The 25,028-nt window shown below is 41.6% G+C and overlaps 1 protein-coding gene and 1 pseudogene across 4 annotated transcripts in view; one reads left to right on the top strand and one right to left on the bottom strand.

Moving 5' to 3' along the window:
* Positions 1 to 25,028, bottom strand: part of RFX4 (regulatory factor X4) — a 159,066-nt gene that overhangs the window by 50,455 nt on the left and 83,583 nt on the right. For all 3 annotated transcript variants that reach the window (XM_079143091.1, XM_079143092.1, XM_079143093.1), the window contains 4 exons: positions 24,098 to 24,159; positions 20,179 to 20,392; positions 18,670 to 18,747; positions 12,202 to 12,365 (listed from right to left, as the gene is read on the bottom strand). In XM_079143091.1, coding sequence (XP_078999217.1) covers positions 12,202 to 12,365; positions 18,670 to 18,747; positions 20,179 to 20,392; positions 24,098 to 24,159 — 518 coding nt within the window. The remainder of the gene's footprint in view (positions 1 to 12,201; positions 12,366 to 18,669; positions 18,748 to 20,178; positions 20,393 to 24,097; positions 24,160 to 25,028) is intronic.
* On the top strand, positions 5,398 to 6,775 carry LOC306662295 (G patch domain-containing protein 4-like; annotated as a pseudogene). The gene is made up of 2 exons: positions 5,398 to 5,764; positions 5,873 to 6,775. The product of its transcript is annotated as a G patch domain-containing protein 4-like (transcript).

The following is a 25,028-nucleotide window of genomic DNA, read 5'->3' as shown; positions in this document are numbered from 1 at the left end:
GGTCTAGATAAAGCAACTAGAAGGGGAAATTGTCAGACAGATTGGATTAAAAAAAATAAAAGGTAAGATTTCAGTTTATGGTGACTATAAGAAATCTATTACAAATATAAAAAAGAGTGACCAGAGGAACAGGGTCTGAAAAGATGCCATGCAAACACTAATTCTTTTTAAAAAGCTAGAGCATATATGTTACTATCAAAGTAAACTTCTGTTTAAGAACTATTACCTGGGATAAAAACAAATATTACATTTATGAAATGGAGTCCATCTGTCAAGAAGATATAACATCCTAACTTGTATGTATTTAACAATAAAGCTTCAAAATCAGCTTCAAAATACATGATGCAAAAATGGATAGAAATAGACAAATCCAAAAGTAAAGGTGGAGATGCATTCAATAGAACAAATGTACAGAAAGTCATTAAGGACAAAGAAAAGCTAAACATTATCAATTAACTTGACTTAGTTGACAATTTATAGGCCCCTTCACCAAATAATAGCATGGAAAAAACATCAACATAGACCACATTTCTGGAGATAAAACAAGCTTCACTAAATATAAAAGAATTGATATAATACAATGCTATACTCTAACCACGAGGAAATTAAACTAGAACTCAATAATGGAAAGATACCTGAAAAATCTACAAATATTTAGAAATTGAACATTCACTTCTAAATAACCCATAGGTCAAAGAAAAAGCCATAAGAGAAAGTAGAAAATATTTTTAATTGAATTAAATTGAAACTACAACATATGAAAATTTGTGGGATATCTCTAAACAACAACTAGAAGAAAATTTGTATCATTAAATGACTTTATAGGAAAGAAGAAAGATTTGTAATCAATGACCTAAGCTTCCACTTGAAGATATTTAAAAAGAGCAAAACAAACCCCAAAATAAATTAAAAAATACAACAAAATTGAAAATAGAAAAAATTTAAGAAACTAGAGAAACCAAAAGCTGTTTTTTGTTTGTTTGTTTGTTTGTTTGTTTTTTAGAAGATCTATATATAACATTGACAAATCTCTAGATCAAAAAAAAAAAAAAAAAAAAAAAAAAAAAGGAGACACCAATTAACCAGAGCAGGATTAAGAAAGGGGACCTTATTACAGACCCTACAGTTTTTAAAAGGACAATAAATATCAACAACTTTAAGCTCATGAATTTAAAATTCTAGATGAAATTCGACACTAACTCTTCCAGAAAGAGAAGAGAGCATTTTCAGCTCATTTCATGAAGCCAGGAAAATCAGTCCACTCAAATAAGAGAAATGTATTATAAGAAAAGAACCTGAAGATCAACAACTTTCATGAACCTAGATATAAACTACTCAATAATTTATTAGCAATTAGCAAAATTCAGATCTAGCAATGTATTTTCTATAAATCACAATCAATTAGATCTACCCTAGGGAAGAAAGACTGCTACAATATTTGAAAATGAAACATAAAAATCTTCCATATTAACAGGCTAAAGAGGAAAAACCATATGATGATCTTGAATCAGACAAAAATATCCAACAAAATTCAGAATCCTTTCATGAAAAAAATTCTCAGCAAACTAGGAATGGAAAGGAACTTCCTCAATCTGATAAAGGGCATTTACAACTATACCTAGCATCATATTTTGTAGTGAACAATGAATAATTTACCCTTAAGATCAGGAAAAATGCAAAGTTGTCTACTCTCACCTAGAGGTCCTAGTCATTGTAATAACATAGAAGAGAGAAAGGTTATACAGATTGTAAATCAAGAAACAAAATGGTCTTCCTGGGCACAGTGGTGCACATTTATAATTCTAGTACATTTGGAGTTGAGGCAAGTTCAAAGCCAGCCTCAGGAACTGAGAGAGGCCCTAAGCAACTTAATGAGATCCTGTCTTGAAATTAAAAATAAAAAGGGATAGGGTTGTTGCTCAGTGGTTAAGAAGACCTGGATTTAATCCCTCATAGAAAAAAAAAAAAAAAAGGAAAAGAAAAGAAAACAATAAAACAAAAGGGGTCTCTTATCCTAGATCACACTTTTATACTAGTAAAAATCCAAATTAACTAATAAGTCAATTTATTAAGATCTCATCACACAGAATCAACATACAAAAATACATCATGTTTCTGTAAACTAGCAATAAACAATTAGAAACTGAACTTTTAAAAAAGTATAATAGCACCCAAAGCATGAACTATTTAGATACAAATCTAGCAAAACATGAGCAAGATCTACATGCCAAAAAACTGTAAAACGCCAATGAAGGAAATAAAGAGAATCTAAACAAATGGAGATATATATATATACCATGTTCATGTATTGGAAGACTCAGTGTTAATGAGATATCAATTATTTCAAAATTTATCTACAGAATTCTCAATCAAAATCCCACAGGACTTTTAAAAATTCTAGAAAATTAATATGCCAAAACATAGGACCAATTTTGACAAAGAATAACAAAGTCTCACTACTTTAAGATTTACTATTAAGCTATAGTAGTCAAGCCAATGTGGTATTGGTGAAAGGTGGAGCGAATAGACAAATGGAACAGAACGTGAGAGTTCAGAAGTATACCACAAATGTATGGCCAAATAATTTTCCACAAAGCTACAAACCAATTCAATAGAAAAAGACTAATAGAAAATTCTATTAATCTTATAAACAAATGGTACTGAAATATTTGAATCTTCAGCTGCAAAAAACAAAAATGAACCAAACCTTGACCTCTTATACCCGCATCATATGTAAAACTAAAAAATGAATCAAGCTGAAAATGGGTGGTGCATGCTTATAACCCTGTCTACTGCTCAGCCTAGCTAAGCAGAGAGGATCACTTGAGCCCAGGAGTACAAGACCAGTCTGGGCAACATAGTGAGGCCCTGTCTCAAACAAAAACAAAACCCAAAATCTTCTAGATGAGAACACAGGGGAAAATTTTTGACTTTTCATGGCAATGAGTTATTAGACAACACTGAAAATGAAATCAATAAATTTTTTTGATAAATCAAAATAAAATGAAAAAAGCAAGTCAAAGATTAGGAGAAATATTTTCATAACACATGTCTGCTGAAGAACTTATATCCAGAATATATAAAGTACTCTCCAAACTCATTAATGAATAAAACAACAACCCAATAACAACAAATAGGCAAAAGATTTGAACAGATATTTTGCCAAAAATAGATATGTGAATGGCAAATAAGAATGTTTTTAAGCCGCTTGACATCCTTAGTCACTGACATAATGCAAATTAAAATCACCATCAGATTCTACACAACTTTTACAATGGCTAAAACAATCAAAATCTCAATAATATCAAGTGCTGTTGAGGATGCTGAACAATCATGACTGCCAACATTGCTGTAGGAATACAGTGGCAAGTTCTTAGAATGTCAAATGTATATTCACTGCGCACCTTGGCAATCACACTCTTGGTATGTAAGCAAAGGAAATGAAAGCTTTCACAAAACTCTGTATGCATATTTTGATACTGGTACATTTAGAGAATTGAAAAACTGGAATCAGCTTAAATGCCCTTCAACTGTGAATGGAAACACTGTGTGTATCCATACTGTGTAATACTATTGAGCCCTTAAAAAGATCAAATTGCTGATACAAACAACATGGGCTGTGCTAAGCGAGAGAAGTCAGACCCAAAGGCTACTGTACGATTCCATTTATACAAGATTTTGGAAAAGGCAAAACCAGAGACAGAAAGTAGAAGAGTGATTGCCAAAGGCTGGCAGTGGGGAGAGGGATGACTAAAGAGGAAAATGAAGGTATTTTTTGAAAGTGATGGAACTATTTTTATCATATAGACTAAATAAAAATGGCAAATGGTAATGGATATAAACTCCAGTAGACCTGAATTTAAAAATTAAAATGAAATAAACAACAATTATAGGAGCTACACAGTAAAATTGGATGGCACAAGTTCACAAGAAGTCTTACCTTTGAGTCCATGATAGATCTAAGACAAAAGACATTGATACAGCAGAAGAACTAAGTAACAATAAAATTGATCCAAAATGTAGTAAAATAGTAAGTTGTTAAATCTTATCGATGTTGGATGTAGATGCTCATTAAACTCTTCTTTTCTGCATGTTTTAAATATGCATTATGAAATAGAAATAAAATCATTAACCAAGGGGGAAAAATAAGATTGATCCAAATAACATATGCATCAAAGTTTGAACCTTAAAAACTTGAGTTCCTGGGGCTGGGATCATATTGTGCTTGCCTAGTATGTGTTCTGGGTTCAATCCCCAGCATCAAACGGGGAGAGAGAGAGGGAAGGAAGGAAGGAAGGAAGGAAGGAAGGAAGGAAGGAAGGAAGGAAGGAAGGAAGGAAGGAAAGGAGGGAGGGAGGGAGGAAAGGAAGGAAGGGAGGAAGGGAGGAAGGGAGGGAGGAAGGAAGGAAGGGAGGGAAGAGGGAGGGAGGGAGGGAGGAAGGAAGGGAGGAGAAGAAGAAGGGAAGGAAGGAAGGAAGGAAGGAAGGAAGGAAGGAAGGAAGAAGAAGAAGGAGGGAAGGAAGGAAGGAAGGGAGGAAGGAAAGAAGGAAGAAAGAAAGAAAGAAAGAAAGAAAGAAAGGAAGGAAGAGAGAGAGAAAAGGAGAAGAAGAGAGGAAGGAAGGAAGGAAGGAAGGAAGGAAGGAAGGAAGGCAGGAAAGAAGGAAGGAAGGAAGGAAGGAAGGAAGGAAGGAAGGAAGGAAGGAAGGAAGGAAGGAAGGCAGGAAGGAAGGAAAGGAAGAAAGGAAGGAAGAGAGAAAGAAGAAAGAAAGAAAGGAGGAGAAGAAGAAGGAAGGAAGGAAGGAGAAGAAGAAGAGGGGAAGGAAGGAAGAAAGAAGAAGAAGAAGGGATGGAAGGAAGGAAGGGAGGAAGAAAGAAAGAAAGAGAAAAGAAGGAGGAGAAGGAGGAGGAGGAGAAAGGAAGGAAGGAAGGAAGGAAGGAAAGAAAAAAAGAGAAAGAAAGAAAAGCTAAGTTTCTTCTTTTTAAGTATCAGTGGAACATTCACAAAAACTGGTGACATATTAGACAATTTTAAAAAAATATCTAAATGAAGTCCCAAGAAGAAATAGTTTGGGCAACAGTTTCTAATTAAAAAGCAATTTAAAAAAATGAAAATGAATCATATAACCAGAAAACAATAGCCCTTAGCACTTTGATATTTTAGAATGGCCTTTTAAATTCTTGATATAAAGAACTCCAAAATGAAATTTTAAAGTGTCTAGAAAATAGTAATATTAAAATATTATGTATGAAAACCTAGGAAATATAACTAAAATAGTGCTCAAAGAAAAATCTAAGACTGAAATAACTCATATTAATAATCATGAATGAAAGAAAATGATCAAGTATTTATTTTTTGGCCAGTTCTATTGTTGTTGATAAAACCCAAGTATCAGGAAGATGGCGGCGCCCGAGTCAGGGGTGGCACATGTTTCGGCGGAGAGCACCTCTCAATGACGGGTGATGTCATCTCTCCTGTGGTGAAAGCTGAGCCTCTTTGCCCACCATGAGCTTCACCCCAGAGGTCAAGAGTCGTGGGATGAAGTTTGCTGAGGAGCAGCTGCTAAAGCATGGATGGACTCAAGGACGGAGTTCAGATAAGACACCTTTCCAAGGAGACCACTCATCATAATCATCCCAAGCCTGACATGCCGTATCAGAAGTTTGTGAAGACAGCCACGCTGACTTCGGGTGAAGAGAAACCAGACAAAAACTTGGAGAACCACAGTGATGATGACAGCCAAGGGCCCATGCCTCCAAAGATGAAGTGCCAAGATTTGAACAAAAAACTCAGTGTTGAAGAAACATTTTAGAGGGAAGGAGAGATCGAGCCTTTACACCAGATCTGTCTGTAACTCCTCATCTACCCCCACAGTCTGACTGATGAGATGCTGCTCCAAGCCTGCGAGGGGCGAACAGCACACAAGGCTGCACGTCTTGGGATCACAATGAAGGCCAAGCTTGCTCCGCTAGAGGCCCAGGAGCAGGCCTTCCTGGCTCATCTTAAAGGCCAGGACTTTGAGACCTCTCAACCACAGTCTGAAAGTAAGCTCCCCAAAAAAAAGAAAAAGAAAAGGAAACAGAAAGAGGAAGAAGAGTGTAGAGCAACTGAGAGGAATGTGGATGAGGAACACCCAGAACACACTAGGCCCAGCATCAGGAAAGGCAAAAAGAAGAAAAGACGACATCACAAGCAAGAGGTCTCAGGTGAGAGGGGGGAACAACTGTGAGGAGTGAAGAGGAAGAGGCTGCAAGAACAAGTGGACTCGAGGAACTAAAGAGCAGAGAGCAAGCCCACCAGCATCCTAAGAAAGAGAAGAAAAAGAAGAGGCAGCACTGTGAAGGGGAGGAGGTGGAGGAGCAGACCGTGGTGTTGGGTAGAGAAGGAAGCGGCAAGGATCCTGCAAGTGGTGTTGGGAGAAAGGAGGTGGCAAACAGAGCACACGGTGACCGATGCAGCAGAGACAAGCAAAGGCAGCAGCGTGAGGAGGACTTGAACATGGATGATGAGGAAGAGGAGGAGGCTGCTCTAGAGGGTGAGGCCAGGGAAGCAGAAAGCATAGCACACAGTAAAGGAAGCAGCAGAAGAAAGAAGACAAGACAGCAGTGTAAGGAGGAGGAGGTGGTCTTGGATGTAAGCTGTGAAGTCCATGATGGCAGGACCGGGGAAATACGGAGCAGAGGTGAGAAGAGGAGGTGGCAGCAACCAGGGGAGGAAGGAACTAGAGTCAACACTGACAGAAGCACCAAAAAGAAGAAACGGAACAAGAGAGACTGAAGTTCTGTTAAAGGTGGGGCTCAGTTACTTTTCAGTTGTAGCCTCAGAGACCTGGGGCAAAGTCCTACATGAAGAGTCCCTCCCAAAGAGGAAACTGAGCTTTCTGGAATAGCAGTCTTCTGCTGGAGACAGCCAAGAGCCATATCTTAGTTAAGGGAGTGGACATAGTCCCCCCTGCAGCCTCTGACCCAGAGATCATGAACTCAAGTGCTTCCAGGAGCCACGCAGCCAAGGAACAAGGTGTATAGGGGGCTATGGGAACAGGAATATAGATAGGTGCATCCCTACCAAAAGAAGCCCAAATGTAGACTTATGAGAAATGTCTTGGTTTTTAAATATCTTGAAGGCTAAGAAAATCATAAATTGGGGCCTATGGGCTATACTCAGCTCACAGGTTGCTTGTTTCTAACACTGTACCAATGATTAAACATGAACTTTAGCCCATACAGGTAAATCCAAAAAAAAAAAAAAAAACCCAAGTATCAAACACATAGGAAGCACTCAATAAATATTTGTTGAATAAATGAATAAGAGTACACCTTAAGGAAAGTAAAAGGATTAAGTTAATAAAATAAAGCAGAAATTAATATGTGAGAAAACAGAAAAAATAAGAGAACCAATAAAATACTTAAGAGATTATTCCTTGACAAAAACTTACACAAGTAACAAAGAAAAGGAAAAAAATACAACTGCAGAAATGAAACAAAACATAAAAAAGCAGAAAGTCAATCAGAATAACCCACTTGGTTCAATCCTAAGCAAATAAATTTAAAGATCTGGAAGAAATGGAAAATTTTCCAGGAAAATATTGTTTGCCAAAACTTAGAGAAGATAGAAAATATAAACTGACCAGTTTCTAGAGAAAAGAAAGAAAAATGTCAAAGATCTGCCTCCACAAAACGCCAGGCATAGATGCTTTCAAAGGACAATTAATTTGATATACTCTTCAAGTGCAAATAATTCCGACACTATGTAAACTGTTTCAGAGTTTAGAAAAAAAGAGGAACGCTTCCTTTTATGCAATAAGTGTAAAATTGATAGCAAAGTCTGACAAAGATTAAATACCCAAAGAAAACTGCACATCAACCTCACCTAGGACTTTTAATGAATAAGATGCAAATAAAACATTAGCAAATAAAATCCTGCAGTACCTCTTAAAGAAAAATGACTAAGTAGGTTTATTGTAGGAATATAAGAATGGTTTCATATTGGGAAATGGATAGTATGATCATTTCCATAGATGATGAGAAAGCATTGGATAATGGACAACAACTGTCCTTCATAAAAAATTTTAATAAGATGGTAATCTCTTACAGTGCTAAAATTTGTCAATTATCAGATCAACATTGTGCTGAATGAAGAAATACTAAATGTATTCTAACTGAAGTCAAGGAGGACCTTAACATGTTCTTGAAGTAGAAATCAACATAATTAGACAAGAGAAATAAATGAGAGGTATAAAAATCAGAAAGACAAATATAAAATTGTCTTTACTTATAGAAAATATTATTTGAAACCTGAAAAATCTAAGAGAATTTTTTAAAGGTATGCAACAGTAAGATAATTAAATTTAATATGATTAGGCCAAATATACAGATATCAATAGTTTCATATATAAAAATATTTTTAAAATAGGTAAACAACCACCAGTCAAGAGATATGAAGGAAAAGATTATAATTACAACAGCAACAAAGGTCAGGCACTCTGGAAAATGCCTATAATCTCAGTGACTCAGGAGGCTGAAGCAAGAGGATTCTAAGTTCCAGGCTAGCCTGGGCAGCTTAGCAAGACCTTGTTTCAACATAAAATAGAATAAAAAAGGATAGGTATGTAGTTCAGTGGTAGAGTGTCCCTGGGTTCAATATCCAGTACTGGAAAAAAGAAAAAGCAACGAAAAGATGAAATATCTAAGAATAAATCCAAAGGGAAATACATAATATTTATATGAAAAATATTTATGACATTCCTGAAGGTCTTAAAAGGAGATCGGAATAAATGGAAGAGCAAACTGTGTCTAAGCTAGGAATTTTTAGTTTCAAAAAGATAAAAATCTCCCTAAACTGATCTATGCATGTAGTACAATCTCCTGTGTATATACACAGTACATACTGGATAAGCCAATGCTAAAATAGTTCATACTGGAAAATAAAATGTGACAATAACAGGAAAATTCTCAAAAAGGAAAGTCATGGTGAGGAGAGCCAGCCCTACTAGATTTAGAACATGTTTTTAAAAGTACAGAACTTAAAACAAGTGATTGTGGAACATGGAGAGCAATATCAATAGTACAGGTAGAGCTTTAGAAATAGCCCCAAGTACATACAAAATTTACTGTGTGACAAAGGAAGCATCTCGAGTAAGTGAAGAAAAAGTGAATAATCAATGTATGGTTTGGGGACAAGAGAGGTACAGACAAGAGTGAAGTTGGACTTCACATCTTATATCAGGATGCATTCTAAATGGAGCAAAAAAAATGAAAAGGAAAACATCAAACCATAAAGGGACGGAGATAAGCCATGGAGAAATTATTTCACAAATGGTACAAGAAATACTTTTTAAACTATGACACAAAATCCAGATACTTGCATCTTATAGAAGAAAAAGTAGGTCCAACAGTGATTGAAAAAGACTTGGAAGGAAAAGTAGGTCCTGATCTCAGAATCTGTATCTAATTTTAATCCTTCAGGTACCCTGAAAACAGAATTCTTCGGAAAGGAATAAGTTCAAGTATATAGTTGGTACTTAGCTAGGTTATGGTAATCACACCTTTTAAGCTAAAGTATTCGGGGAATGAGCTACCTCCATCACCTTTGTGGCCTGTTGCTAGTTAATAAAACCAGGAGATTAAAAAAAAAAAAAAAAAAGTAGGTCCAAGTCTTCAACTTGTTGGCTTAGGATCAGACTTCCTTAACAGGACTCCCATAGCACAAGAAATAAAAGCATCAATAACTGGGATAGATTCAAACTAAAAAGCTTTCTCTCAGCAAAGGAAACTATCAGCAATGCGAAGAGCGAGCCTACAGAGTGGGAGAAAATCTTTGCCACTCATACTTCAGATAGAGCGCTAATTTCCAGAATATAAAGAGAACTCAAAAAACTCTACACGAAGAATACAAATAACCCAATCAACAAATGGGCTAAGGATACGAACAGACGCTTCACAGAAGAAGATCTACAAGCAATCAACAAACATATGAAAAAATGTTCACCATCTTTAGTAATAAGAGAAATGCAAACCAAAACTACACTAAGATTCCATCTCACCCCAATTAGAATGGCGATTATCAAGAATACAAGGAACAATAGGTGTTGGAGAGGATGTGGGGAAAAAAGGTACACTCACTACATTGCTGGTGGGGCTGCAAATTAGTGCAGCCACTCTGGACAGCAGTGTGGAGATTCCTTAGAAAACTTGGAACGGAGCCACCATTTGACCCAGCTATCCCACTCCTCGGCCTATACCCAAAGGACTTAAAATCAGCATACTACAGAGATACAGCCACATCAATGTTCACAGCTGCTCAATTCACAATAGCCAGACTGTGGAACCAACCTAGATGTCCTTCAATTGATGAATGGATAAAGAAACTGTGGTATATATATATACAATGGAATATTACTCTGCCATAAAGAATAATAAAATTATGGCATTTGCAGGCAAATGGATGAAATTGGAGAATATCATGCTAAGTGAAATAAGCCAATCTCAAAAATCCAGAAGAGGAATGATCTCACTGATAAGTGGATGATGACACATAATGGGGGGTGGGAGGGGGGCAAGACTGGAGGAAGGAGGGACTGTATAGAGGGAAAAGAGGGGTGGGAGGGGTGGGGGGGAAGGAAAAAATAACAATGAATCAAACTTCGTTACCCTATGTGAATGTATGATTACGCAAATGGTATGCTGTTACTCCATGTACAAACAGAAACAACATGTATCCCATTTGCTTACAATAAAAATAAATTTAAAAAATCCAGATACTATAAAAACAACTCGTAAACATAAATATATTTTTCACATGGCAAAAACCAAAAGAACAAAGTAAGAATATTTGGGACTCTATCAATCTAAATGGGTAATATCCATAATAAATAAAGAGTTCCTAAATCAATATGAAAAAGCATCAATCACAAAGTAGGAAAGTAAATAAGAACAGAGTTCACAGAAAGAAAATATAAATAGCTCATAGATATGAAGAGATATTCAACTTTATTATAAGAGAAATGCAAATGAAAACTTCACTAAGTGAAGTGTAGGTCACATGTCCTTTGAACCAGGAATTCAGCCCTCTAGGAATTTATTCTGCATATATACTCCATGCAATGAATTGAATAGTGGCCCCCTAACACAGGTCCACCCAGAACCAGTGAAGGTGACCTCATTTGGAAAAGGCCTTTACAGATGTGATTCCATTAAGGCTTGCCATGATATCAGTTTGGATTAACCAGTTGGGTCCTAAATCCAGTGGCACGTGTCCTATCAGAGACAAGATAAATAGAATACATTTGTGTTGTTTTAAGCCACCCAGCTTGAGGTACTTTATTACAGCATCCACTTGAAACAAAAGCATTCCACCGTGAAAAGAAGGTACGCACAATGTCATTCCTCACAACATTGCCTGTAGTAGCATAGGACTGGAAACATCAAGAGAACCAATTAAGAAAAACGCACTTTATAAACTGATGTGGAGTAATGCTGTCTGAAACAGTTCCAACAAGAAACAGATGCATGGACAGGTATGGGGGACTCTTGCAACCTGGAGCAAGGAGCACTGGTCCTCACCAACCTTTGGGTCCAAAGGACAACTTGGAAGGGAGTAGAGTTCTGTGGAAGGACATGGCCAGCAGAAACAACCTCACAAGGAGAGGGCCAAAGAATCTCCTGACTTCACTGTCCTCCCTCCCTCTCCAGGAGGAGCCCATGAGGCAATCCAAGCAGTCAGCACCCCAAACAGAGGGCAGCAAGGAGTGTGATCGAGAATGTGTCCACAGGGCCCTTGTAAGCTGTCCAGCATAATCTCCAAGGTGAAGTTGGCTTGTTTTATAACAAGGCACACCACAGCCTGTGCGGTGTCACCAAACAAAGAAAAATGTAGTATGCACTGGTTACATGAGCATAGCAGGTTAGGGTGGATCCCAAGATGATTAGCTCTGATGCTCTGGGGAGCCCCGGGGTTGTCTGGGGAACAGGAGCGGGCAGGAGAGAGACTTTTCACTGCATACCACACTCTTACCTTTGCAGTTCTGAACCACAGAAATGGTCCAAATATAAACATTACTCAAAAATATGAACTTTTCATTTCTTAAAGTTCAATATTAATGATCTTCACAGGGGACAGTGCACAATTATAATGAATGGAAGAGAAGCGGGAGTAATCAGTGCCAGGGACCCTCCAGAAGGGGGGACGAGAACACTTGTGCCCACCTGTCGGGTAACGCCTGCAGCACGGTGGGCATGAGCACCCCGGAGATAGCTTTGTAGAGGATGGAGTCGCACACGCCGACGATGTTCACCACCGTGGAGGAGCCCAGCACGGGCAGCATGTGGGGCGGCATTCCTTGCCAAAAGTGCAGAAGGAAGCTTTGAACCTGTATCAACCCACAGAGAGAACCACGAGTTTAGATGGGGCTGTCCCCGCAGAGCCCTGGGACTCTGCCAAGGCGGCCCAGTCTGCAGCCCTGTCATCTACCTCCCCTGCCGCAGCAGAAGCTGCCCCCAGCCTGGTGTGGGTAGGGAGCTTCTCCTGCCTGGGCCATCCCCCTGCGCACGTGTGTGGTATGTCCACTACTGGAGAACCTCCTGCCTGGCAGCCTGAGGTCTCCTCTGCCCGGAAGAGGGAAGCACATGAACTCGTCGGCCCTCTGGCCCTTTCAATGCTTGCTTTAGTCTGAGACTTGAAGGGAGGGAGGGTGGGGTATTGGTTTTTGAAAGGTCAGAGCACGAGTTCTCACTATTCTTCGAGACCACTGCTTCAGGGGCTCCTGGGCGTTCTGGGGAGGGGAAAGGGAAAGAGGTGGGAGTGGTAGGTAACAGGAGTGTAGCCAAGGGAAGGAGAGTAAGTGCCACGCGCAAGATTCAAATCTGTGCACTCAAAACAAGGTAAAGTGGAGGGAACTTTTCATATCCCAGATCTTCATTTTCCCTAAGAGCCCTGACCAGCTGATGGCAGGTGTGATATCTGGGCGGTAAGCTACATGGGCCATGAAGTATGCGCGATCAGCTTTTTCTTGGTATCCCCAGACCATTAGCACTGAGCCGGAATACAGTAGGCACTCAAAATGGATTAACAATTACTGTAACCACAGCAGGAGCTCAAGCCTTGTGTTGGTGGATGGACGGTAGAGTGAATGTCCAAAGCAGAGAACCCTTTGGTGCGCCCCCACTGAAATGTTTCAACACATGAGCTCAGGGAGAAGACAGAAAAGGGGGTCCAGGGGTCGAGGCGAGATAAGGGACATGAAGGGAAATGGAGCATGAACTGGTATATATAACACCATCCAAAAATATCCAGACTTCAGTTATCATTGAGGAACGGTCCATCTCGAAGCTGGAGAACAAAGAACTCTGAATTTTCATAAATTCTAATGGACCCGACTTGATTCCTAGACCATGATGTATCCTTCTTTCCATCCCAGGTAGACACTCTTGAACCCATATGTAGCATTTCCCATGTCCCTGGTTCCCCAAATCAATCCTGGTCAATGGTGGAAGCTACTTCAGTACTTTGGGGCTGGTGTTCTCCTATGTGCCAGGTACTCTGCATAGTTTCTCTCGGGTAATACAGCAATACTACAGCTGAGAATCTTTACTCCCATACCCAGAGTCACTAAGCATCTGCCTCCATCCTTCCACCAATCAGTCTACTGGATGATTGTTGTTTACGTGGCAACTGGGCTTCTGTCCCATTTCTAAGGCCCATTTCCCTCCCTGGGTTGCTGTCTGCTCCCCAGATTTCTTTTTTTTTTTTTTTTTTTGCGGTGCTGGGGATCGAACCCAGGGCCTTGTGCTTGCAAGGCAAGCACTCTACCGACTGAATTATCTCCCCAGCCCTGCTCCTCAGATTTCTAACCTGGAATCCTGGAGCATCCTTTAGGCCTCTTCTAGGAGGAGGGTCTTATTTTCTTCTCACCAGGGAGAGGGGGGGCCCTGTCTATCTCTAGCCTGGTGGTCTGAGTGCAGCCTCCTGTGGACAGACTTTCCGCTGCCCACAGCCTGCCTGAACTTCCCAGTGTAAGCACTGGATGGAAGGCTGGAGGAAAGGCAAGGCCCCTCTGACTTCCTGGGGAGAAACTGTCATTGCCAAAAGCATGACCAAAGTAGGGAATGAAGTTAGGTCATTAAGTTGTAAGCCTTAAGTTATAGCCTTATTTATTCCACAACAATTAAAATATTGCCAAGTTTTCAACCACATAGAAAATTAAAACAAAATCTGGATGAGCAAGGAATGACTTCAGGGTTCCAATCCTGGCCCAACTAACAACTACAATATTCCTACGCATCAGTTGCCTTATCTGTGAAAAGAGGACAATAGTAGTCTTTACTGCATGAGTTTTGGCAAAGATTCAAATAAAGTAATTATTACAGGATTGACATAGCATAGATGCTTAGTAAAGGTTAGCTGCTCTTGTTGTTACATCAACAGAGGCACTGCCACCATCAAGCCCAAGAAATCAGCGTACTTCCCCAAGTGTTCAGGACCCTCTTGCTTCAGTTTGAGTGTGGCCAAGTCAGGATTCCTTTCAAGGTTCTTGTTCTATTATCTGAGCTATCTGGTGGCTGACTAGTGGCCCAGCCTGGGTCTGGAGATGGTCACCATCATGGACAAGGTGCTCACCTCCAGAGAACCCTCCTCTTTCCTGATCCTAGCTCATCTCTGGACACTGGGATGAGCTGGACCTTCCTGCCTACTTCTCCCACCCTGGGTAAGAAGTTCTGCTCAGTTGATTCCTGAGAGATTCTGAATCCATCTGCCTTACTTGGCTCCCCTTGCATGTAGTCCTCTCTCTCTCTCTCTCTCTCTCTCTCTCTCTCTCTCTCATATATATATATTGTGTGTGTATGTGTGTGTACACACACACATACACACACAATCAGTTTGTAGCAAAGAGTCTGGAAAAGATCATATGCTGTGTAGGGTAAAACAAATCTGTGGGAAATCAGTGTCTTTAGCAGGCATCTGTCTGTTTCAAGCCTGTTTGGGCTGCACGGGGAGCCCTGATCAGTCACCAGTTTCCTGATGGCTTTTGTTGAAAGTCTATCGTCCAGTTTAGACCTCCCTCCCTCTCTGTTTTAGACTATTTATTGATCAGTGTTCTGGTTCCTTTGGGTGAGAAGGAACATGAAGGAAGAAAAAGAGTGTAAAGCTCAAGAGCTGAGTCCTGGAGGTCAGGTGTGACGTGGACAGATGCAGTGTTCTCTTTAGAAGGGAGAGAGGATGTGACCTCTGGGTGAACAGGACAGCAAGGGGAGGGACAGGCAAGAATCCAAGCTTATGGCTTGAGTAGCTGGTGGAGGGTAGTAGGAATCTGAAACTCAGGAAAAACAGATTTGGGGCAGGAAATTAAGAGCTCAACTGAATCAATGGAATCTGGTGCCCAGGACTAAGTATATGGGAGATATTAGCTTTTTTTAATAGGGGGAAAATGATCATTAAGATGAAATAAGATAAGTTGCATAAATACCTGGCATTGTAGGCATGGAAACTTATTATTAGATATCAGGAAGAATTCTGATAAGTTCTCTGTACTCCTTGCAAGCATTATTGGTAAAAGAATCATAGGCAATGATTGAAAAAGATTATTTAATGTAAATTTTCTGGGTTATCTGTTTCAAGCTCCTAAATTCTCAGCTCTTTTTCCCTTGGCCCAATGAAGTATCAAGAGACTTTCTTAAGAATACCTAAGCAGATTTTCTATTTCATTTCCATGTCCATGTTTAGTTTATTGCTAACATATTGGCAGCTTGCAGAAATACATCTGAAGGCTTGTAATTGGGGGGTTTAATTGTTCACAGGATTCAAAAGATCTCATTAAAGTAATAACTACCCTAAATACCTACCATCTATCATGTTCTGGTATAAAATCAGACTCTTTATACATATAATTTCATGTATATCTCATGTATTTTACTATGAAGTAGATATAATTATTATCTCCATTTTTTCGAGATGTTGAGACTCAAGGTAATTACTTTGCTCATGGTCACCGGCTAATAAATGGTGAATTTGAGTGGTGGGCTCAAACACAGGGCTGTCGGACATTATAGATCACTGTGCAATGATGTTCAGAGAAGACGTTACAAGGGAGTCCCTACATACAAATGTGTGTTCTTTGTACTTGTTTGACAATGTTACAAGTCAGTGGCATTTTTATACACATCAGTTATATCCACTCACCCACCCACCCATCCATCCACCAATCCACTCACCCAGGCACCCCCCCAAAATATGTACTGAGATTAAGAGTGTGTCTGGCCAGTAGTGAAGAAAACATGCAAATTTTGCACCCTCCAGGGCTTATGATGTAGTAGTAGAGACAAACAATAAATAAGGAAACAAATAAGATAATTTAGCCTAAGTTGTAATCTTGATCAGTATCCAAGATTTTGAAGATTTCAAACAAACAATAAAGCCAAGGTTGCCAGAGGCACCCACAATTCATTTGCCAATAATTTTTCTCAGCTGGGGGAGAAAGTCATGCACTCAAAGGTAAAGTAACCCCTCCTCCTTTGTTTCTTTTGTGGTTGGGTACAACGAATCATGTCTTGATTATCAATCTTGAAAACCACCAACAAATATCCCTACCAGGGGAGCGGGAAGGACTTCAGACTAAAGGGGTCAGGTGACAAAGGGTGAGTCTCTCCATTTTCTGGGGGATGTATCTAATAAGAACGAGCACTTATATGACTGTTCACAGTTCATAAAAGAGTTTTTGCCAGGCACTCTCATTGCCTCCTTCTAGTAATCCTGTCAAGTACACAGGTGGTTGTGCTATTTTTATCTTCAATTCTAGGATGAGGAAACAAAGCTGGTAAGGCAGAGCCAGGTTTTCCAGCCAAGCCTGGGGCTCCGAGTCTGGCACTGTTCCCGTAGGAGCACTGAGCTGGACCACTCACTGCATCTCCTGCATCCTGACAGCTGGCTTGCTCGTCTTAGTCCCTCTAGGCTGTCTTGCTCATCTCTCTAATGGTGCGTGTGGCAGTACTGGGTGCTCAGTAGGGTTGGAATTAGGGGAATGGAAGTGAAATGAGATGTTGAGAGTGAGTTTTGAGTTAAATAAAGCTACATAGGAACATGAGGGAGGACTGTCACTAATTTTGTTGTTTGAGAGGGACAGCTGTCCATTATAGGTTGGAGTCCCTCCTCCATATAGTGCCCAGGGATGGATCACCTGCCCCCATACCTGGCTGCATCAAGATGGAACCATGGGACATGCTCTTGCCAATCACACAATGGTGATGTGTTTTCTTTCTGAGCTGATAAGGTTAATCAGGGGGTATACCTACCCATAGCTTTTTCCTCTACCCATCAACTGAATAGAATTCTAAGACTCTGGAATGGGTGGTAGCCGTAAGATGGAAGAAGCCTTGGTCCCCAAACCACCCCCAGAAAATAGCCCTACAAAACTAAGAGCAGCCATTTTGGACCATGACATAAGTGAGGAACAAATTTCCAGTGAGTTAAGGTTTGAGGGTTATTTGTTGTAGCAGCTGGTGTTGTCTCAATCAATCACGATTCATCATTTGCCCAGACTGCAGTGATCTTTGGAACATATGACATAGCCAAACCACAGTTTGAGAGAAAGCAGACATTTTTCTTTCTTATAAAAATCCCACCAAAATGGTTGCTCAAATAATTTGGGAGGTTTTAAAGGACATTTTAGGATTCAAGTGATAAAAGCCACGAGGAGGAAGACGAGTACTTCTCTACCAACACACAGTTCTCTTTTCTGGAGCTGTGTCTCCGAGTCAGTAACAGTGTGTATGAGTGTTCAATAAGCATCTACTGCCACGAGGCACGGACAATATGGGCGAAGAGCCTGCCTACCTTCCACCATTTCATACCTCTCCACCACAGCACCTCCCGTCCCCCAAAACTCAAAAGGAATTTCCAAGGTATTTTCCACCAGTAACTACTGGTTTTTATAGCTCTTTTCTCACCCACATTATCTTCTCTCAAATTAAATGTTCATATCCAATTCTAGGTTTTTGTTGTTGTTCTTTTTGCCTGAAAGGTATTTTCTTTAAATGGCAAGGGCTCCAGCTTACAGGGCAAGATGTGTGGTTTCTTGCCATCCCTCGGGAAGGCTCTTTTGGATGGCATTTTATTGTCGGTGTGGTTATACAACAGGGGCCTCAATCCTTTCCACTTCCTCCTCTCTATTCTTTATTTAATTGTAACATTTTGAAATAAAAATGAAACAGACTGCTTACATTGTTTGTGTTTAAAGACGCCCTAAAGCCAGAATTTGATGGAAATGTGGGTCAGAACTTGAGAATAGAAGGTAACCAGCAACTAATGCACTGAAGTGGATGGCCTCAGGAAAAGGCTAAATCCAAAATATAAGAAAGCTTTCCTTAAGTTTCTCAGAATCTGTAATTCTGGGTATACCGAGATGCAGGCAAAATGGTCTTCCCAGAGGGCCAATGGGGTAGGGTGTGGTTCACTAGGCAAATCAAGGAAAAGCCCAGGCCACCTGCTCTGCACACACAAGTTCTGGAACATGGGGATAATAATAGCACCTGGATTGTAGGGCCCCTGTGAGGACTAGGGGAGTCAAATGCTTCCAGACCCCAGGCAGGCCCAACACCTGGCAGAAGTTCATGAAGTAGGAGCTCATGGCAAGTATAATATTTTAATACAGAGTATTCACAGCTCAACACGTGTTGACCTACCTCATCAAAGTTGGCTCTTATTACAGTGTCCAGTATTCTCTGACAGTGTGTTCTGTACATCATAATAAAGGTAGAAACCTGTGGGGCGGGTGGAGGATCAACAACAAAGGCAGACGTTAATACACATCGTGGCTGCCCTTGGAATTTCTGTGTTGAAGTCATTCGTTCCCTGTTGGAGGGACTGCTTTCCCTAGGTGGGGGGGTGTCCCTGCCCCGGCCCCCTGCTCTGGGCTCACGTGGTACCAGAGTGTGCATCTCTACCAGGGCATGCCCCATTGTCCACCCTGAGTCAGAAGGCTCCAGGAAAATAAAAATGACCTGTTACCCATGCTCCTGTACCCAGCAGCCGGGCTTGTTGAACCAGACGCTCCTCATTGGCTAAATTACTGAAAAACTAAAACCCAATGTGTATTGACAAGAAGTGCTTCTGCTAAAATCTCTATAAGACTTTAGGAAATTCTCTGAAATCTACTCAGTTTTTTTTGTTTGTTTGTTTGTTTGTTTTAAATTCTCTTCCCCCTCTTCCTTACCATGGTGTAAGAATTTTGTTTAGAAAAAAAAAAATTCATCTGGTCCTTAGATTTTAAGAGTCCTTTACAGATAGTTCTTTTTCTTCATTTCAGAATGTAGACATGCATTTTATATAAACCGAAATTTGCTTAAGCAAGTGTCTGTCTTCCTGCTAGACTACAAGCTTCCTGGAAACAGACCTTGGGTCCCGTCCTCCACTGCATCCTTGCTCCGATGTGACCCACAGGCTTGTAGAAGCTAGATGCGGGTTGGAGCACCAGCACGTTAGAGACCTGGTGCTCCTAGGAAACCTCCTGGGCTGGCTGCTCTAGCACCTAGCCCCCAAATGCCCTGTGATCTGAACTTTCTGATTCACTCTACCCATAAAATCTTTTTTGACTATGAAAGTAGGATTTCACCAAATCTCCTGCAGCACATGGAACTTTATTCTGTGGAAAAGCAATCCACAGGAGCGGGTTCTTCCCTTGTGAAACGAGACAGCATGATGTCTTAGAACAGGTGTGCAGGAGGGTGGAGAGATGATAGAGAAGACAGAGTTGGATGGATGAGAGAGAGACATGGAGGTAGGTAGAGATGGTAAAGGTAGGCAGACAGGTCAGAGTAAACTTTAAAATTTTAGAATAGTTTTGGATTTATAGAAAAGTTGTGGAAATAATAGGGAGAGTTCCCACAGACCTCACACACAGCTGTCCTTATTGTTAATATCTTACATGTCCGTGGTACATTTGGCACAACTAAGAATCCAGTACTGGTACATTATTACTAACAAAATCGCTGTTTTTTAAAGTCACTGTTCTGCAATAGAAGTGTGTGTGTGTGTGTGTGTGTGTGTGTGTGTAAGAGAGAGAGAAGAGCTAGCCACTCCACGTGTGTGTGTGTGTAAGAGAGAGAAGAGCTAGCCACTCCAGGTGTGTGTGTGTGTGTGTGTGTAAGAGAGAGAAGAGCTAGCCACTCCAGCTTCCCCTCAGGTGTGGTTACCTTCTCCTCAGGCAGGCTGGCTGGCAGATTTAGATCTTTGACATTTGGAAACTCTGGCAGCAACGTTCCAAGTTTGGACCGGGGTGAATATGCCACTGTCTGTTTGCTCACTTCTTTCTTGCCCGTCTCGCTCACCCAGGCGGCTCCTTTCTTGGAATACATCACATCATAATATTGGGAGCTCTCCTTCACCGCAATGCCGTAGTAATGGTACCTGGGCCACAAAGAGACAGAGGGGGGCCCGTATGCACTATGATTAGGTGGGGTTTTCTGAGTTGGTGGGGGGGTTCGCCCAAGGCCAAGGTGGCTGGGCATAGCCTACCTGGGGCTGGCAGTGTTGACTCTCCTAGAAGCCTTGTATCTCTGAAAACTAGAATTAAACCAAAGTTCCATGCTGCCAGCCATCAATCAGGCAGGTAAAAATAACCAAAATCGCCTCCTACAGAAAATGTTAAGTCAAATACTTTGCAAAGCAGAGAGGGGATGAAAATTTTTCCATTTGTACTTGATCTCTATGTCTGCTGAATGTGATCCCGGGGGCACAGCACTTGATGTCCTCCTCTGTGGGGACCCAAGCGGCAGGATGTGTTTATGACTGCTAACTGCACTGCCAACAAAAATTCATCTGGTTAATTGGGAAAAAAAAAAAAAAGACAGTCTCACTGACTGAACAGTATTTTTTAAAAAGATAAATTCAGTATTTCAGTTGACATTGAAAGTCAAAAAAAGACCAGAACTTTTTATTAACTCAAAATGAACTTAATAATAGCAACATTTTCCATCGAGACCAATGATGGCAGCTACGCTTTGTTTGGATGTCAGCCACATCTACTGAGCACTTGCTACGGATTGGACACTTTGCAAAGTGCTTTACATAAATTGATTTGTAAAATAACCCTATGAAATGAGGACTATTATCGTTTTTCTAAAGGCGAGACAATGTAGGCAAGAAAGCTCAAACAATTTGTTCAGGGACCTTAGAGCCATATAGGGCAAGAACATGTTCTTGACTACAGGTCATTATGTTTCATTAGCAGAAAACAGCACGGTGGTATTTTAAACCTTAAGGTGTGCCAGGATATCTTAGGGAGCTTAGCAAAAGTTGAAATTCCTAGACCCCCTTTTCCCAGGACCAACTGTTTCAGAACATCTGAGAACGGGGCCCAAGAATCAGCACTGAGACAAGTATTGCTGGTGACCCTGAAGCACGTCAGTTTGAAATCTCTGGTGCTGAGGGCTTGACTTACTTAATCTCACGAAGTCCCCAGGAGGCTGAACCAGTAGTTATTACCCCCACTCTACAGACAAGGAAACTAAGGTCAAGAGAATTGAACTCACATCCCCAGGGTCACCCAGTGAGTTAGTCGTAGAGGCAGGGTTTGAATCTCGAAAGTGCTTTAACCACTAAACCAAGATTCTCAAAAGTGACTGACCGTGAGACTGCTGCCCATCCCCAAGATTCCAGTTTAACAAATCTAGATTTCACAGCCCCTGGCTACACCAGCCTGAGGCACCCGTGGACCTTGCTTTCAGAAACGCTGCATGGCACATCCACTACTTTTCTCTACCCATGGCTATGTGGTGGCAGTCACAAGATAATGCAAAAAAAAAAAAGGCATTTTGATGAACCAGAAAGGTTTCCATAGGGAGGGAGGAGCTGAACACAGAACCTTCCCTATCCCGACCCCGTTACTTCAGTACCATTCTGTGATATTTCTGCTCAGTGGGCACCTCGCCTCTATCTGAACGCCTCCTGGGACGAAGAACTCGGGCCCTCCAAAGGTGGCCCAGTTCATTTTAAGCCGATATAGTTATCAGAAAGTTCTTTGTGTGGAGCTGCTGTCTGCCGTCTGTGCCTTCTACTGCCCAACTGTCACGTAACTGCCTTTCCATCAGAGGCACTCCTTGGGGGAGGGGCTCGTTCCAGAGGCTGCGGAATCACCCTTCTGTGGGGAGGCAGTTAGGACAAGCCTCGTTCACTTAAAGAAGTCCCCCTCCGTAACTTCAGATCACCTATATCTCTACCAATCAATGTATCTATGCCTATCTATATATACAGTTATAATACATCTAGACCAGACCGCCCCTTGATTATTCAGCATGTATGTTGCTAATCTTGGCAACCACAATAAAGCTCTTGGTCCCTTCTCGGCTTTTCTACTTTGGTTCTGACGGGCACATCAACACTCCTCACTGGCCACCCCCCATGTCCGTGTTGAGGTGAATTTGCTGAGAGAGAGCTTTTCATTGCCTTTCCAAGGGCTGAGGGGGGATGGACCTGGGAGGATCCTTCTGAGGAAGATCTGATACACTTGACTATACCAATTTTTAAAGAAGGATATTGCCCCATTTGCCAACCAGCAGGTTAAAGAAAAAGAAAACAAAAACAGGTTCTTTCATGTGAATAGAAAGGAACTTTCTCCAAACTTATGCAGGATGGGAAACTTTCCTGTTCTGTTTTGACCATCTTTTATCTCTGACTTTACTGTCTTTACTATTTTTACTCTTCTTAGAAATGGATGATGATGTATTATTGGAGCTAGTGACTCTTTAAAGACCCAAAGTTGGACAAAACTCATTTCCATTCATTCGACACCCGCCCATGCATCCATCCACTCATCTGTTAGACCCAACACTTGGTATCTTCCATGGAGTGCTCACCAACAAACAAGGAATGAGGACTTGGCTTTTGTACTTCGTAAGCTTACCAAAGTTGAAACCTTTAAACAGATACCACAAATTTTCTTTAGAGTAATCACCTTGAAAAATTGTTAGGCATTATATTTCAAGATGTCCTTTGATCAAAAATTTTCCCTTTAGAATTTGCCCCAGCAGCTTCTGAGTCACACACAAAAAAAGTTACTCATTATTCTCAGAACTTTACCAAAAAGGGTTTTTTCCCCCAGTTTGATCATCCATTTTCTGTCCCTAACATTCCCAAAGTCAAACCCACCCCTGGAGGATAAGAGGGGTGTCAGAAGCAGGTTAGGGGACTGGGGGTTTTGCTTATGGTGGCAGATAGGCATGCTTTTGAAACACCCTTAGAAACCAGGCCTACAAGTCCTAGATGGTTGGTTGAAGAATAAAATAAAAGCCCAGGGTTTCATAACTCACTCTGCTGACCTGCTTACCACGGTCAAGGTTTAGAAATGCTCTATGCACCCTCTAGTGGAGTCGCCATGAACAAAGGAAGCTGCTTAACTCTGGGCCAACCCAACTCGCACGTGTGACATGCAACACTTTTTGGAAACATCTGTAGAGACGAGTCCTCTGATGTGGATTTTAATGAGGCCTGACCAGGACAGGACGAGATCCCCTTCTCTCTGACACACGCCTGGGAGACAGGTGTCCTATGGCAGTCTCCTCAGGTCTTCCCTAAGCATCACCTCCTCAGGAAGCCCTTCCCTTTTTGCTGGAAGCTCTCTTGTTCTTATCTGTCTTGCCCATCAGATTGTTCCCAGTTCCCAGTACAAGGATATCGTCCCTTGTGTGCCACATTGGAGCAGAGTTTCCTGCCAGGGTTAGTACTCATTCGTTGGCTCCTCTGGCCTGCTAGGATCCTATTAGAGCAGTTTGCCCAGTAAAAACAGTCCAAGTGTCCTGAGATTGGTCCAAGAAGCCACAAGGTGCTCCTTGAAAAGATGCCCAGGCTATTGGACAAAAAAAGTGCCTTAAGATAGGGTGGCATGAAATCAGATTCCATCCAGCTGGTAGGCCAAAAGGTCCCAAGCGACTGAAGGACTTCTCTTCCAAGGGTCCTGAGAGAGGGGATCCAGCTGTCATAAAGCTGCTGTGTGTTCCCTCTAGGCACAGACCACCTTGCAGGCCTGCAGGTGGAGCTCAGCATGAGCGGCGTGGGGTCCCACCTATCTCCAGGCCCAGAGATGCGGCTGTGAGCAGCAGGACAATGTGTGCTTACTTTGACTGTCCTCGGGTCCCGAGTCTTCTGGTGGTCAGCTGAGGAAACTGCTGCCTTATGATCTGCAAGTCAACACAAGAATCAGTTACCCACAGGGAGAACTTGGGGGCACAGTGACTGAGTTTTTTACAAATGACAATCATACAAAGGGAGGGAAACAGGTTCTTGGTACCATCATTTGTTAGGAGTCTGTGGGACCCTGGAGAAGACAAGGCTGGGGAGGCAGGGGGAGTCCCCGGACGGTGGTGGGCTCCGATCCTGAGGGCCTCTCACATGGTCCCTCTGTGCTTTGCTCCTTCCTACTCAACGGAGAAGAGCCGGTTGGTCTAGAACAAGCCACTCCCCTGCTTAAAACCCTCCATCACACTTGGAACCGAAACCCACACTCGGCCTGTGACGGCCCTGCTCACCCCTGCCCACCCCCCGCCTTCCTCTCCTGCAGTCACCCGGATTCCCCCAAGGCTGGGTCCTTGTCTCAAACCATTCAGGATTTGGGGCACTGTCACTCTGCCCACAGGTCGTTTAGACCAGCCAGTTTCAAGCAGCACAGCCATGCCTTGCTACCAATGGGCCCTGATTTACACCTTTTTATACTTAGCACCATAGAATGATCTTGTCTGCTTAGCTTGGGTCTCTTCCTACTTGAACACAAGGTCCATGACAGCCAGGACCTTGCATGGGGCTTGGCATGTGGAAGAGCTTGATCCACATTTCATGAATGGAGGACTGAAGCTCCGATCCCTATCAGGAGAGCACATCCTTGACCTGTTAGCCCAGGAGAGGGTACTGACCACTACGGCCCAGGGCAACCACAGATTCACAGGAAACCTGGAGGAGAGATGGAAACACACCAAGGGGCCTCTTTCCTGTGTGTTTACTGAGATGACGTTTGTGGAATCAGTATAAAGGAGGGTTGTGTGTAAGAACTGTG

Source organism: Sciurus vulgaris (genome assembly GCF_902686455.1).
Source record: "Sciurus vulgaris genome assembly, chromosome: 5".
Taxonomy (NCBI): domain Eukaryota; kingdom Metazoa; phylum Chordata; class Mammalia; order Rodentia; family Sciuridae; genus Sciurus; species Sciurus vulgaris.
The sequence above is the reverse complement of the archived record's forward strand: the minus strand, read 5'-3'. Positions and strand labels throughout refer to the sequence as shown.